Below are 16,672 nucleotides of genomic sequence, written 5' to 3'. Positions count from 1 at the left end.
ATAATGCAGCAAGGCAGGCAGACTCTGGTTTTGGGGGCAGATGCACAAGCAGACCCAGTGAGGCTCCCTTAAGGCCCGACTCGCCTTTGCCTGGCCCCTTAACCTCATGACCTTTGCCACGGGCGGGACTCCTCGTGCTGGCTCTCGGCACTGCTCCCTTTTTATCTGCTCTCCTGGGTGAAAAATACTTGTCTCGGGACGACATGTTACAACCCTTGTGAGTTGGGCGCCACCTTCTGCTCGCTGACACTCATGCCAGTAGATGGAGACCAAGTTCAGTTCAGAAGCAAAGGGAAACTTTATTCTGTAATGATGAAGAGTGAGCAGTGTGAGCACGTATCAGAGCGCACAGGCTTGGCCCTGAAAGGCTGTAGGTGACGCTGCTCTACAGTCTGCTCCCAGAGGGAGGGTTGGAGTTGTGGGTCAGGCTGGTCGAGGTGTCAGGCACAGTGACTTTACACTGGGAACTCTTCAAGTAATTCCTGTCTGGGGACCTGTTACACTTATTTTACTTGAACCCATGCTTCATACTCGATGGGCTCTTGGTAGCCAGCATGTTCTAAGGCTGCCCAGACAAGTTAGGAGCACCCTGGAAGGCTTGTCCATCTTTGGTTTGGGTCAGTTCCTTTGCTGACTCATTTTGGATCCCCCTCTGTGGAATAGATAACAAGCTGTAAGGTTAGTTTGCGGCTGGCACCCAATTGGTAGGGTGTCCTGGGTTGTGGATAATGGCAGGTCCGAGCTCTGTAGGGAGGCATTTAAGTACATCGTTAAGGGACCTGTCTAGTGGTGTGCGGGCTTTCCTAGTGGCTCTGGTGCAGAATCTGCCTGACAATAAGGGAAACATGGGTTCAATCACTGGTCCGGGAGGATCCCACTTGTCAGGGAGAAAGTAAGCCCACATGCCCGAACTACTGAGCCTGCCTGCCTAGAGCTCATGCTCTGCAGTAAGACAAGCCACTGCAGTGAGAAGCCTGCGCACAAGGAAGAGTGGCCCCACTTGCCACTAGAGAAAGCCCACCTGCAATGAAGACCCAGTGCTGCCTAAAATAAACACACAAAAATCTGTAAAGACGAGAACTGTATAGCTGCATGTACTGGAGAAGTCAAATTAACACAGGAATTTTGTTTCAGGAGTGATGTTGGGGTAGCCTCTAGAGGAAGGTCAAGGTTACATTACTCAGTCCTCTTCTGATTATTAGTGGGGGAGCCTGACCCCAAGATGGGCGTGGGAAGACAGACCCTACACCGCTCTTCACCGCCTGCTGCTGTAGTGGCTTTTGACAATAGATTCAGAGTATTTGTGTCCCAGTCTTGGTGGGTGACAACCACCAGCAGGGAGAGGGGAGAAAAAGGTCTGTCCGAATTCTTTTTAGGACCACGGGGATAGCTTACAGATGAGTTATCTGTGTCTGAACATACACAACCATCCATGTGTTTATTTTATAGCTTAAGACCCAGTGATGGAAGAGGATCTGATAGATATTATATTTACAGAACACACACGTTTCACAAGCAGATAGGAGAGCACCGCAAGGTGACACACCTGACAAGCAGGAGCCTGCCTGCTGCTTTTCCCAATAACGTCCAGTGACTCCTGGCCATACCTCTGGAGACCTGCAGGCTGGGGCCTATGTCCCGACCCTGGAGGCTGTCACTGCTGAGAGACCAGGCGCCTGGCTGTGGTCTGGACCACCCTCGTGACCCTTCCTGACGGGCCTCGCGGGATGGAGTCCTCCTTGGAGCTGGCAAGCAGGTCCGACAAGTCTCCCTGGGAAGCCCATCCAGGCCCAGCCCTGGGGCTCCCAGGCCATCTCCAAACTCAAGAGTCCAGCGATGCTCCTTGCTCCAACCCTGGGCAGGGAGATGAGGCTGGTGGCCAGGCTACCTGGCCAGCTCACCTGTTCGCTGGCATGGAGGTGCCAGCACGACAGTCACACCCAGGATGCGTTACAAGCAGTTTAAATTCAGAGATCAGCCTTAATACATATGTTTTAGAAATACATGTCTTTTTCATCCCTAAAATTATCAAAACTTTATATAAAAAATATAAAAATCCTCATACAAAGTTTGCATCTACACACGTTGGCCCACTAGCCTCTCTGCAAGGTGTTTTCAACGGCAGCCGCTCCCGGGCCCTGAGTGCTGAGTCGTGCCCGCCGGGAACCCAACCCCGCGGCGGTGTTTGGTGCCTGCTGTGGAGCGAGTCCCGGGGCTGGGGCTCTGGCTCTCGGGACGGCTGCCCCCCGCGGTGGCGGCCCCTCCTCGCCCAGTGTCCCAACCAGAGCCGTGGGGTGCGGCCCTAGGCCAGCGGCCCGTCCGCGTGCCCAGGCCCTCCCCCGAGCAGGTGCAGACTGTCGTCGTCGTCCTCGGACGCGTCTGCCTCCTCCTCACTGCCCGGTGGCTCTGAGGGCCGCTTCAGGCCCCGCTGCTTCGAGACGGCCAGCGCGTACTGCAGGTTGTAGCGGTTCCAGTCACAGCTGTGAGGACACATGGGACTCGTGTCAGTGAGACCGACGCGGGGGCCCTTTGAGCCCAGGTCTGACAACACGGGGAGTGACCCTGGCTGGACCAGCTGGCGACAGTGAAAGCCCCCTTGCTCCCTCCCACCGGGAGACATCACATACAGTTTGGAGACATCATCCAAGTGGCGCTGGATGTTCTTCTGAAGGAACTGAACCACTGGCAGCAGCGTCCCCACTCTGGAAAAAGACGTTCCTCAGCGTGGGCTGCCACCCGAGGCCCCCGGGACCCACTCCACGCTGTCCCTGGGTAAAGGCTGCCGCCCCCATCCCAGCCAGCGGCCCCAGTGATGGGAGTCCACGGTGAGTGGGCAGGGTGTACCTGGATTTCAGCTTCTGTCCATGCACCATGAGCAGTTTCTGAGTCCATATGAGGTAGAATTCTAAATGGCGAGATACTTCAAAGGATGAAGCTAAAAACTCCAACACCTTCTCCACGTACAAGTCGGGCAGGGAGGAGCTTATGACCTCGACTGTGAGGGAAGGACAGCCACACTCAGTCCACAAAGACCCCGTCAGGAGAGATGTGCTCACAGCTTGTGGCCTCTGCACGTGCAGAACCGGCCAGCATGTGTGAACGCAGGCCCCCGGGGCACCCCCGCTCCTCTGGCCCAGGCTCACTCTCGTCCCAGGGCACCGCCTCCAGGGTCTCCTGCAGCAGCTTCCTCTCGTTGAGCCGGAAGGCTAGGAGGATGGCCCTGGTGAAGTCCCGCTGGCGCAGCGCCGCCCGGATCCGCACGGGGGTGACGCTGGTGTCCAGCTCGAACGGGTCAAAGAGCATCTGGGCATCCAAGGAGTAAATGAGGAGCCCCTCGGTGGTGGTGGCCGCCCAGCAGCGCCCTGCAACAAAAAGCAGACTTGAGAAAGGCTTCCTGAACATTTATTTCCACTTTCCCCCTTTTTTTGAAGCACAGGTCCTGAACACATCTGGGACCCTGAGTGAAAGTGTGGAGGGAGCCTGGGGATGCTGGCCCCTCAGGAAGGGGTGCCTGGGCCTCTGTTATGGCCCCTGTGAACCCCAGCCACTAAGACCCTGTCCTGTCACCGCCAGACACTCCAGGGGTTGGGGCGGGTGGGGGATGAGGCCCAAGGACGACACCACTGTTGGGGGGTGGGGGAGCTGCCTGTCTCCATGCCCCCACGCCAGCCACGTCTGCAGCCACATCTGCCCTCCAGCAAGGACACAGATGACATCGGACCCCAGGGGGACTGTGGTGCCCAGAGCTGGCCCCGGGAGCAGGGTGACAGGCCCAGAAGCCCATCGGGACCAAGCCCACCTCTCCCACCCTGATGACCCGAAGCCCAGGGCTCACCGGTGGGGGAGAAGCGGAGTGAAGTCACCCTGATCTCAGGTTTGAAGTGCCGGGAGCTCATGTCACCTGGGAACAGAGATTCCCCCTACTCAGAGGGCTGCACACACCTCAGCACCCCCCCCCACAGAGGGAGGTCCACGGTGCAGGGCCTCAGGTGCTGCTTCGCGGGTGCTGGCGGCCTCCACAGGCAAGCCCTCAGTGTAGACATTCCCGTGGGCTAGGGCCCAGCCTAGAGCAGACCCCTGCGCCTAGGGAAAGCCCCGCCCAGCCCAGGGCTGCCAGGCAGGGGAGGCCCTGCACTCCTGACACAAGGCTTTTTCTCTGGCCACATGGGGGCACGTACTAGGAGCAAGGCACAGGGCTGGGCACCAGCCAGACATCCAGCTGCTCACAGGGGGGCCCACCCAGGCCAGGTTCCTGGACATCAACTGCTATAGCCTCAACAAGGGAGCAAAGCTGCTATTACCCAGGAAAATGGCCAGGGAGTAGGACAGCCTGCCATGGCCTGGCTGTGGGACACGAGAGAACCCCCTGCTCACCTTTCTTCACACCCGGCAATGGTATGACAACCCCGCCCTCCTCCGCAGCATCTTGGTCAATGAGTGCCAGGTTGCCAAACTCCGTCATTTTCCTTCGGTTCAAAAATTCCTGAAGGGCGAAACCCAGACATCTCACTGTGGGAGGTGGGAAGGTGCACTCATCTGCCCCACCTCCCCCTGCATCACCAACATGGGGCCCAGTTCTGCCTGGAACCCACACGGGACACAGGGAGCCCGAGACAAGACAGCCCGGGGCCCACAGTCAGGCCTGAAGAGGGCGGGTTCTCGTAACTCAATGTCTGAACAGAGGGTGTGCGAGAGCCTGCAAGGGAGACGCACGTGGGGAGCCTCTGCTACCACTTGCCTCAGCCTGTCCTGGGGACATGATGAGAATATTCCAGCCCCAACACCTCGGAGGGGTGGGCTGCGGACGCACAGAGAAGCCCCTCACCTGGCACGAGGGCCAGGACAGGTGAACCCAGGCGAGCACACCTGTCTGGAGGGTCCCCAGGTTGCCTGCGGGGCTAGGGTGTGAGGAGGCCTCCAGGTGAGGCCGGACAGCTCTGGGGACCACGGAGCCCTGCAGCGCCCCCGGAGCTCACACACCTCCATGGCGTCCAATGACAGGTTGCAGGAGATCTCGAACTTCTTCCTGAGAATCTGCTCCCTGACGTGATAGATGCACACGAACTTGGACATCCCTCCCGCCAGGATGCTCTGGCCATCCGCGGAGTAGCACAGAGTGGTGAAGGCCCTGGGCAGAGGGCATGCGGGCTTAGTCACCATCCAGAGGGCAAATGGCATGCGCCCCTGCCCCCTCCAGGGCTCCAGCCCAAACCCTGCAGCCCCGTCACCCGGCTCCCCGCGGGCAGCACGACCCCTGGTGGAGGTCAAGGACCGCAGCGCTGCGTCAGGGCGCTTCCAACTGAAGTCAGCACGGAGACGGGTCAGCCCGCCCACCACCCCCACAGTGGCCGTGGACAGGACCAGAGCTCAGGCCTGCGCTGCCCTGGCTGGCTCCCAGGACTTGGACTGCAACCTGGGGTTTGGCAAAGGATTCTTAGATATGACACAAAGAGCTTGAGTGACCAAAAAAAACAAGTGGGGCTTTGTCACAGTTAAAATCGTTTGTGCTTCACATTAACATCCTTGAGAGAAAGTGGAGACGAGCGACTGGAGGAGGAGGTATCTGAAGATTGTGTATTTGATGAGGCCTCATATCTTGAGTCTGCAGAGAGCCCTTGCAACTCGGCACCACAGACACACCCATTAACACAGCCCACACATGATGGCCTGTCAGCTGATGAGCAGATGCCCAGGAACACCAGCGCACGGGGGACGCCAAGCCCCAGGCATGCCTACACCGCCTCGCCCCCCCGCAGCACAGCTGTGACTGTAAACCAGAGTAAAGAGCACTGCTCGTGACGTGGGGAGACTAGAAGCCGCTGCCCTGGATGGGCGTAAACAGTGCAGGCTCTGAGAGATGGCCTGCAGGGCAGCAGACTGCCAGGGACGCACCCTGGACCTGAAAACAGGACCCACAAACACTTATCCTCGGGGTGTGACAACATGGACACCTGTTAACCCACATGGGCCCCAGGACAACCTGCTCCCTCTGAGGTCCCAGCCACGGAGCCCCCAGGCTTCGGGACACACCCCACTGGGCACTCACTTCCCCTTGGCTGAGTGCTTGGCGGTGATCTTGTCCAGCTCCTTCCGGCCCGTCTTGAGGTCATGTCTGCCCTCGATGGAGCCCGTCTGTACTGCATTCTCAGGGTCCCAGAAGGTGATCTGTGCGTTCAGTGTGGCCACGGCCAACTCAGCACCATCAGGGCGAAAGGTCACGGCCAGAGCTAAGAAGAGACGTCTAATCAGGGCCGGGGAAAACCCTGGGCTCCAGCCATTGGGCAACTCTGCCCTGCCCTCATCCTGGCACCCTGAGGGTCTGGGGGCCGCAGGACCCACCCAAGCATGACCAAGCTGGGCAGCCTGGTGACAGAGTCTGGGCAGGAGATGCCACGTGGAGGCCGTGAGCAGGCTAGAAACAGACTAGCTGGAGGCAGGGTCAGTACAGGGGCCCTGAGAAGATGCAGGGCCCAACAGCTAAAAGCCTGAATCAGACCCGTGTGAGGTAGCAGAGAGCCTAGACCACCGCAGAGACTGAGAGCCCGGGGCCGACGACTGGGTTCTGTGAAGGCTGGGCATGGGCAGGCGGCGGGGTAGGGCCTCGCTCCCAGGAACGGGAGGGAAGCCAGCTGCAGCAGGGCCCCCGCTCGCTCACTCTGCTGGGGAGCCCGATGCCAAGCCACACGGCTGTGCTGCCAACCCCCACAGCCCACGAAACTCTGGGGCCACCAGTCCTGACAGTCCATGCGCTCGGGACCCTGGGTTTACCCAAGCATGTGACTAAGACAGGGCCTTTCCCCTGGGTGCCACTCACCGTCAGAAGTGAGGGCCAGCGTCTCTGTGGTCCTCCAGCTGTCCGCCATGTCCCACAGACGCACCGTCCTGTCCCAGGAGGCGCTGGCCAGGACCGACTTCATGGGGTTAAAACACAGTCCGCTGATGGGCCCCTCGTGGCCAGACAAAACCTGTGGCCATTCAGAAGAGAGCTCTGAGGACCTGAGACCCTCGGGGGTCCTCCACCCCGGGGCTGAGCTCGCCTGCTGGATGCTGGTGTGCAGAGGCCACGGGCCCTGGGCTGGGGGTGAAGGAACCCCACCTTGGTTGGGCCAGGGAGTGGAGCCTGCCAGGAAATGTATGTAAACGGTGCCACCTCTGCTGGACGTGACCCCTATCCCCACTCTTCTCGCTAGGCCCCCTCCCCGCACCCTGGCCCCTCCCAGACTTGTGGCCCTTACATCAAGCAGCCGGCCCGTCTGCATGGACCAGATGAAGACCTCGAAAGAGTCCTGTGCTCCAGCAGAGACGATCTCCCCGCTCGAGTCCACAGCCACGCAGGAGAACTGGGTGGGGCGTGGGGATGTGAAGGTGCGGAAGTTCCGGTACCTGTGGGCGGACAGCCCAGTTGGGACAGTTCTGGGGCCACATGCCCTCAGTCGTGTCTTCCTGACAAGCCCGACCCCTTGACCTTGCTCTCACAGCCCAGAGCTCAGGGGTACCCTGAAGAGCCAAGGTCCCCACAGGAAGTCACCTGTGAAGATCAAAGGCACGCACAGTCCCGTCCATGGAGGAGGTCACGATGACGTAGCCAGTGGTGGTGAAGGTCACGCCGGTGACCCCACTTGAGTGCTCCGTGAAAGTGACAAAGCAGAAGCCGCTGAGGGTATTCCACACCTTGACCTGAGCAGGGAGGCCACGGCTCAGGACAGCCCACGTGGGTGCCCTGGTGAGTGAGGACTAGGGGCTGCGGGGGGCCTCCCGCGTCAGAGCAGCTGCCGGCAGCACGGACCCGAGCCACGTACGGAAAATCAAGTCAGGAAGGGAAACACGGTACAAGGCTCTTCGTTCCGACACCGGCGAGCCTGTGAACAGCTTCTTAGGAGCCCGGGGGGTTCCTTGCTATTGGGGCAGACCACCAGTGTGGCACCCCCCAGCCGGTCAGCAGAACAGAGACAGGAGGGGGGCCCCCCGACGCGACACAGCCAGCCCACCTTGCCGTCGTCCCCGCCGGTCACGATGTGCTGCCCGTCGGGGGAGTAGGCCAGGGACACCATGCTGTTGAAGTGGCCCTGCTGCTTGAGCACGTAGGACTCACTCTGCCACTCCCACACCAGCAGCTGGCCCAGGCCTGCGGGGCGCACAGGACCGCGCGTGACCCCCGCTTCCCGCCCGGGCCTGAACACGGGGACCCAGAGCGGAGATGCCGCCCACCACATCGCCCCCAGAGGCCGGGGCCACAGGCTAAGCGTTTCAGGTGGCAACGGGACTCAGACTCGGAGGAGCCTCTGTTCTCAAGGTTTCATTAGCTGCTTTTTCACAGTGAGCCAGCGGCCTGCCAGCCTGGCCCCGGAGCCTCGGGAGCGAGCTGGGGCAGGGCAGGCTTCCCAGGGAGGAGGAGCTCCACTCGGGTCACCTCACAAACCCAGGCACCAACCTGAGCACCCAAAGGCGATCCAGTCCCCAGAGCTGTTGATGGCGACGGAGGCAACCCTCTGATCCGAGATGCTGGGGAGACACACGGGACCCGGTCAGCACAGCAAGGCCTCCGTCCCCACCCCAGGGTGGCTGCACAAGCCAGGATGGGGCCAGGTCTCCTGGCTGGCAGCACCCACCTCCTCCCCATCCGGTTACTGTGTTTACTTCACTCAGAACAACAGAAAACCCAGAGCTTCTGCACCCCATGTTCAAAAACTCAGAGCTTGTGGCTTCATGAAACCAACACTTCGGTTTCCTCTATACTCCGAAGATACAGGAGGGAAAATGAAAACGGAAGATAAGAACAGCATGACCTGCACACACCTCCCCGTGACTGGGGGTGGGAGCGGCACGTCTGAGATGGAGGGTGGCACAGCACCCTAAGCCCCTCAACCCAGGACAGAGGTGAGGATGGGTGTTCGGGAAGCCAACCATGGAGCCGGTCGGGCCTCCTGATCCCTCCATGGCCCTCAGTCCTGGCAGCCATGGTATGGCTTCCACCCACGCTGCCTGGCTGGTGGACGGAGAGCTCACATGTACACACGACCACCCACACAGGTACATGACTGTACACACACGTGTACACAACAGCACACACAGGTACATGACTACACACATGCATGTACACAACAACACACACAGGTACACGACCACACACACACAGGTACACGATGGCACACACAGGTACATGACCACACACACACAGGTACATGACCACACACACAGGTACATGACCACACACACACAGGTACATGACCACACACACAGGTACATGACCACACACACAGGTACATGGCTGTACACACATGCATGTACACAACAACACACACAGGTACACGACGGCACACACAGGTACATGACCACACACACAGGTACATGGCTGTACACACATGCATGTACACAACAACACACACAGGTACATGACCACCCATACAGGTACACGACGGCACACACACAGGTACACGACCACACACACACAGGTACACGACCACACACACACAGGTACACGACGGCACACACAGGTACATGACCGCACACACACAGGTACATGACCACACACACAGGTACATGACCACACACACACAGGTACATGACCACACACACACAGGTACATGACCACACACACAGGTACATGACCACACACACACAGGTACATGACCACACACACAGGTACATGACCACACACACAGGTACATGGCTGTACACACATGCATGTACACAACAACACACACAGGTACATGACCACCCATACAGGTACACGACGGCACACACAGGTACACGACGGCACACACACAGGTACACGACCACACACACACAGGTACACGACCGCACACACACAGGTACACGACGGCACACACAGGTACATGACCGCACACACAGGTACATGGCTGTACACACATGCATGTACACAACAACACACACAGGTACACGACGGCACACACAGGTACACGACTACACACACAGGTACACGACCACACACACACAGGTACACGACCACACACACACAGGTACACGACGGCACACACAGGTACATGACCGCACACACAGGTACATGGCTGTACACACATGCATGTACACAACAACACACACAGGTACACGACGGCACACACAGGTACATGACCACACACACAGGTACACGACCACACACACACAGGTACACGACGGCACACACAGGTACATGACCACACACACAGGTACATGACCACACACACAGGTACATGACCGCACACACAGGTGTACACAACTGCCCACACACAGCAGAGGTGCTGACCTCAGCGAGTGGATAAGGTTGAACTCTGGGAGCTCGTGAAGGTGGAAGATTCCAGAAGCAAAACCAGTGACCAAGAGGTGGACCTTCTTGTGATATGCAGCAGCCGTCAGATTGTTAAAATCTCCTTCTTTGTTGAAAAAGTACCTAAACAGACAGGGACACAAGAACTGTGGGAGAGGGACCAGAGAGCCTGGCTGATCCCACACCCTCACCCCAGCCTCCGCCCTGGCCCCTCGGGGCAGGTGGAGACCCCAGCCCCCAAGGGCAGGCGGGGGACAGCAGGTTGGTGCTGCCCTGCAGTGCCCCCGGTCCTCACCCCCCACCCTGGTGCAGGATGGGCACCTACTTGGCCAGCCGCGAGTACTTCACTTTCCCTTGCTGCTCCTCGGCGGCCGGCGTGGCCTTCCCGCGGATGGTAGTCTCCCTCTCTGCCCCTTCCTCCTCCTCCTCCTCCTCCTCCTCCTCCCTCCGCAGCAGGTCTGCCTTCCAGCCTGTGGGGGCCTTCAGCCGCAGGCCCTCAGGAAGGGTGTCACACTGCCACACGCACAGGGCGCCGTCCTGGCTGAGCGTGTACAGCTGCAGAGGAAGACGGGTGAGCCCAGGGGGGTTCCCCAACCCCCAGCCCACACCCACCCAGGCTGTGGGGACGAGAACGTGGGCCGGTGCAGCCAAAGCCTGCCTGGCCCCCACGGCCCCCGTGTCCCCAGGGGAGGGGCTGTGATGGGGACGTACGTCCAGGCTGCTGGCCTCGAAGAAGCAGGCCACGATGGCATCCTTGTGTCCCCCCAGCGCGTAGTAGATGAGGTTGTCCCAGCGCTCGGCCCCAAACACCCACGTGGACATGTCTCTGCTCCCGACTGCAAAGCACCTGGGGACAGGGGGCCACAGCTCGGCCTGGGTTCGCGGGCGTCCACCTTCCAGCATCCCGGGGCACGGGGGTGAAGCCCGAGGTCGGCTCGGGTCTGCGTCCGCCCTGGGCGGGGGCTGGGTCCACCTGCGGTTCTCCCAGGGCCAGGGGTCTCACTGCACGTGTGTCGCTGCCCCTCGTTGCAAAACAGTCTCTCCCCTTGGCCCACGGGGGCCCAAGGACCGACCCCTGAGCCCAACGGAAGGCCTCCTGGGGGACCCTGTGCCTCCCATCTCCCTGACCCCAGTTGGAGCCAACTGCGCTCTTGGCAGGAGGAAAGCCAGATGTGGGCCCAGGCCATGCAGAGGGCATGACTTCTTGGCTGTGGCAGCCCACAGACCACCAGCATCGCCCACAGACACAGTGTGAGCCTGGGGCTGTTCCTGCACTGTGGCCCAGAGAACGTGGGAAGAGTCGGCCTGGTCTAGAAAGTGGCAGCCACCCCCAGCCGCGCCCCCCCCCGGCTCCCTCCCCTCGCCCCTGAATGCAGGGCAGCAGACACAGCCCCAGGACGCCTTTGGGACAGTTGCCCAGAGCACTGCCTGGGCAGCCAGCCTGGGAGACGCTGCCAGCGCTCCCGCCGCCCACGGCTGCCATGGAGGCTGGGCTGCAGCGCGCTGGCTCGGGCCGTCCTCACCCTGGGCCATGCTTCGCTCTGCTCTCCAGTGACCAGGGTCAGCAGACCTGACTCAGACTCAAGAGCCAGGCCTGCATCCAACCCTCACGAGAGGCTTGTGACAGGCCATTTGAAAAAGAGCTGGGGACGTGACAAGTCACCCCACGTGATCAGACACTTCACAGGTGCCCCTTCAGGCCCCTCCCATGTCCAGCACCCCTGCCTCACCGGGAGTCGTCCGTCCAGTCAATGCATGTGGTCTCGTCATATGGCCCAAAATAGGTTTTGTCCAGGACGAATGCGTTGAATTCCCGCTTCCTCCCAGGGGCATGGTACATCTGAGCAATGTTGCCTTTGGTGACGACGAATTTCCTGCCATAGAAACGGTGTCGTCAACATCGGACACCAGGGCAGGTCCTGAGCCCGAGGCCAGCTTCCCACAGGAGGCAAACCTGGGTGGGGCCCTAAGCCTCACCCTGCCTCTCACGGGCCCCAAGTTCCCTCTCCTCTGGGTGGACAGTTGGGGAAGAAGTGGACGGACTCTAGGTCACGCCACACTTTTGCCTTGGAGCAGACACCCCTTCAGGCCCTCCCACCAGTCTGGGAGATGGTCGCCAAGGTTAGGGCAAACTCGGACAGCCCCAGCCCAGGACGCCCTCTACTGTGTTTCAGCTGGGGCTCACAGCTGACCACTGGAGCGCCTCCTCCCCAACACAGCCAGGCTGGCCCAGGTGTGAGCAACCCGAGATCGAGCCCCCTTTCCTGCAGTCCAAGAACAGGCCAGGTCTGGCCCCGTTGTCCTCATGGTGGACGTCGGGGCCAGGGGCCTGTACCACCCAACACCAAGGCTCCCTTATGGCTCAGGGGCTGTCTGTGGCTCGGATCATTGGCCATCCGAGCCCAGCACATGAGTAATGCAGCTCCACGGCTCCCACCCCGTCCGCAGATGCGTACCTGCCATCGGGGGAGAAGGAGACGCTGTGCACAGCACCCTTGAAGTGGAAGTGGTGCAGCACAGACCTGCAGACCAGGCTGACCAGCAGCGCATCGCCCCCTGTGGGGAGGGAGCAGACTGAGGGCCAGGCTGGCCAGCAGCGCACCACCCCGTGGGGAGGGAGCAGACTGAGGGCCAGGCTGACCAGCAGCACATCACCCCCTGTGGGAAGGGGGAGCAGACTGAGGGCCAGGCTGGCCAGCAGCGCACCGCCCCCTGTGCGGAGGGAGCAGACTGAGGGCCAGGCTGGCCAGCAGCACATCACCCCCTGTGGGAAGGGAGAGCAGACTGAGGGCCAGGCTGCCAGCAGCGCATCGCCCTGTGGGGAGGGAGCAGACTGAGGGCCAGGCTGACCAGCAGCGCACCGCCCCCTGTGCGGAGGGAGCAGACTGAGGGCCAGGCTGGCCAGCAGCCCACCGCCCCCTGTGGGAAGGGAGAGCAGACTGAGGCCCTGCACACAGTGTGCACACACTAGGCCCTGAAGGCGGGCCCTGGGCCCTGCACTGTGGGCAGCACACTGCCAGGAAGGATGCCTCACATGCCCACCCGAGTCCCACCCAGGCCCAGATACAGAAGCAACCGAGGCAGTGGTGGGACCTCGACCCGCAAGGGTCTCAGTGTTGGCCTCTAGTCATCTGGACACCACCACACCTGGCCCCCTGTTGAGGTGGTTACCTTCATCAACAACGATGGCCAGGCGGCCGTCCGGGGACAGCCCCACACACTTGATGTTGTAGCGAGTGGCCAGGGGCAGGGTGTTGGACTTGTTGCTGGGAGACAAAAACCAAAGCTGAGCCACTACACTCACGTCATCGGGGTGGGGGTGGCGGCTGGGGCAGACCAGCCTGCACCAGCAACCCTCACCCCTGCACAAAACACATAAAAACCTTACAAATGCGTTTTGAACATGTCAGTTCTGCTTCTAGGGCCTCATACCAAGAGGACCTGCAAATATACAGTCAGGAAACCGGAAATGACCAAGCTGCCCAATAAGAGGGTAAGCCCAGGGACAACACGCCCAGTAAGGCCTTCTGCAGGAATGAGAAAAATGTGGAGTCGTGGGAAACTAAGTAAAGATAAGTAGCCACTGGGTCACACTCTAATTCTGCCCTTTATTGTATCACTTTCCATTGCTTCTTCAGCAGCCACGGGGCCTCGACCTGGGAGTGCCCCTGCCACACATCACTTAAACAGTTGACACCAGCAATGACCTGCCAGGAACTGGGTGCACCCTGCACTTCAGGAAACAACTCACAAGCACAGCAGGTACTGTGGCCCCATCTTATTGATGAAAAAACTGAGGCCTGCAGAGATCCAAGCAGCCTCTGCAACAGGAGGGTCTCACCCAGGTCACACGTCTGAGCCAAGTGAGTGCTCAGTGGAGACAATGAACCTGAGCATGCTGGCCAGGCAGCAGTCTAGGGCTGGTCCCATACCCAGGCATCCTCTACCAGATATTTCAGCCAAGTGATACAACCTCAAGACACAGGGTCCAGTGGAGAGGTTAGAAGGGAGAAACCAGGACCCCTACAGCCAGTCCTGCTGCTGATCCATTGGCACTGCGTGAATCTGCAGGCCCCTCTTGGGCCGTCTTAAGTAAAAGCTGTGCTTTAGACAGGTGAGGAAAAAGCTGTTTTTATAAGGATCACTATTGCTAAGATCATTTTAGCATACTTACTTTTTCAAGTCGAACACAGTAACTCTGTTTCCCACAGGGCTGATAACTGAATTCCCATCACAGGTAAAATTTAAGTTGCCACACCGATAGACTGTCCCCAGCAAATTTGAAAACTGAAAAGAAAACAAAACTGTCTCTATAATATAAAGAAAATACAACTCTTGGAAACGACGAAGCAAGGCTTCTGGTCAAGGAGATGGTGCAGACTCTCGCAGGCTCCCTGATTATTCCCAGGGTCCCTCGAGCCACCCTCCTCCTCCCAGGACAGTTTCTGGGCACCTCTCAGTCCAGCCCTGAGCAAGACAGAATACATAAGCCCAGTCCCCAGGGGCTGTGAGCTTCCGCTGGGGTAGACAAAGGGCAGGGTCAGCGCAGGGAAGCCTCCAGACAAGAGGCGTCTGCTGGAGGGAGGGGGGACAGGACCCGTGCTGCAGGAAGAGAACTGCTGATGGAACAGCTTTCCGACTGCAGGTGGGGTTTAAGGCTTCCTGAACGGGGTAATCTGCCGGCAGCCGATCCGTTCAATCATTCATTCAACCATCAACCACCTGCAGGTCCCACGACCTGCGTGTGGGCCACTGAGACAGGAAGGATCGCCAAGGAGCATCTGGAGCTGCAGGCGGCAGGGCCCTGGGAACCCCAGGAGGTTACGGGAGACTGGAGAGCCGGGGATGGACGGCACACCGAGAGGACCTGGATAGGGGAGGGTGGGGTCACAGTGGGGGAGCATTCTGAGCTGGAAGACCAGAATGGGTAGGGGCAGCCTGGGTGTGGGGTGGACCTGAGGAAGCTCCCGCTGAGGCTAGGGCCAGGCTAAGCCTGGCACATGAGGAGCTGGGACTTGACAGAGAGAGAAAGGCTGGAAACGACGAACCTGCGGAGGAACAGCCTTCAGGGCAGTGGCAGCAGCAGGCAGGGCCGCGCAAACGCTCACGGCTCCAGACACACAGGTGGCCCGCTGTGCCAAGGGGACCGAGACGCGGGGACGATGCAGAAGCGCGTCCAGTGAGCTCGGCACCCGGCTCCCGCCCGCTGCCCCCGCGTCCTCCCCACGTCGCGAGCTGCGGAGCCTGGGAACCAGGACTTCCGTCCGGGCTGGCCTCCGCTGCCCCGCTCGGATCTCGGCGTGACCCGCTCTTAGCGCTCCTGCCCTTTTCGTCCGCGCGCGCCGCTCCGTCCCAGTCCGGGGCTCTGCGGGCCCGGGCCGGGCCTGTCTCAGGCTGCCGGGTGAGGAGCCGGTCGGTGGTGCCTGACCCAATCAACCCAGGCTCGGCTCCCCGACCCTGAGGGAGCAGTCTAGAGGAGAGACTCCATCCGGACCCCGAGTTAAGAACCCCTCACCACCCCTGGCCCGCGCTCACCCTGTATGCGAACTTCATCCCGGCAGCCACACGTGTGTTGCTTGCAGTCTCTGCGCCCCGCCCCTCAGCTCGAAGCAAGCACTTCCGGGGTGGGAGCGCGGCCACGCGCCACAGCGCCCCCTGGAGGCCTGGAGGAGCGGCGCCGCCCGAGGTGGGGTCCCTGCCGGCCGACCCCGCCCCCAAGGGTGGTTTCCCGGCTGCCGGTCCAGCCCCGGAGGCGAAACCCCACCCAGCGGCCCCTCCCCAAAGCGCGGGTTCTTTGCAGCCAGTACGGTCCCAAGGCGCAGCCCCAGCCCCCTGCTCTGCACCCCGCAGGTCAGGCTCAGGTCCTCTTGGGCTTGGGGTGGCTTGCCCGGCTGCTTTGACAAACCATTCCAGCACCATGGAGGGTGAGATCTGATCAGATCGTCCGATACGACGCTTATTTGTTTAAAAGCTCTAGGTTAAGGGGGGGGGGGGGCGGGCAAAACAGCAAGACTAAGTAAATGGAAAACCTTTTCCGAAGAAAAGAAATTGTATTAGTGAAGATACCAAATGTGACTGAGGCAGCTACCTTGTCAGACTGTTGTTCAGGGGCTAAGCGGTGTCCAACTGTCTGCAACCCACTGGACTGTAGCCTGCTAGGCTCCTCTGTCCTCCACTACCTCCCAGAAATTGCTCAAATTCATGTCCATTGAATCGGTGATGCTATCTAACCGTCTCTTCCTCCGCCACCCCTTCTCCTGCCCTCAACCTTTCCCAGCATCAGGGTCTTTTCCATGGGTCAGCTCTTCACAAAAGGAGGCCAAAACACTGGAGCTTCAGCTTCAGCATCAGTCCTTCCAATGAATATTCAGGGTTGATTCCCTTTAGGATTGACTGCATCGATCTCCT

General features: G+C 60.1%; 1 protein-coding gene across 1 annotated transcript; it reads right to left on the bottom strand.

Annotated features, from left to right (window-relative positions):
* PWP2 (PWP2 periodic tryptophan protein homolog (yeast)) lies at nt 1,406-15,852 on the bottom strand. Its single transcript, XM_018051861.1, has 21 exons — nt 15,800-15,852; nt 14,439-14,551; nt 13,436-13,530; nt 12,721-12,820; nt 11,995-12,138; nt 10,976-11,111; nt 10,590-10,819; nt 10,244-10,387; nt 8,432-8,502; nt 7,989-8,125; nt 7,529-7,677; nt 7,236-7,383; nt 6,815-6,965; nt 6,047-6,227; nt 4,981-5,128; nt 4,375-4,483; nt 3,836-3,901; nt 3,144-3,362; nt 2,845-2,995; nt 2,628-2,702; nt 1,406-2,480 (listed from the first exon to the last, which is right to left on the bottom strand). Exons 1-21 carry the CDS (start codon nt 15,815-15,817, stop codon nt 2,303-2,305), a joined length of 2,763 nt encoding a protein of 920 aa, XP_017907350.1. The 5' UTR covers nt 15,818-15,852; the 3' UTR covers nt 1,406-2,302.

This window comes from Capra hircus, chromosome 1 (assembly GCF_001704415.2).
Source record: "Capra hircus breed San Clemente chromosome 1, ASM170441v1, whole genome shotgun sequence".
Classification (NCBI taxonomy): Eukaryota; Metazoa; Chordata; class Mammalia; order Artiodactyla; family Bovidae; genus Capra; species Capra hircus.
Note: the sequence above shows the minus strand (reverse complement) of the source record. Positions and strands in the feature narration are given on the sequence as shown.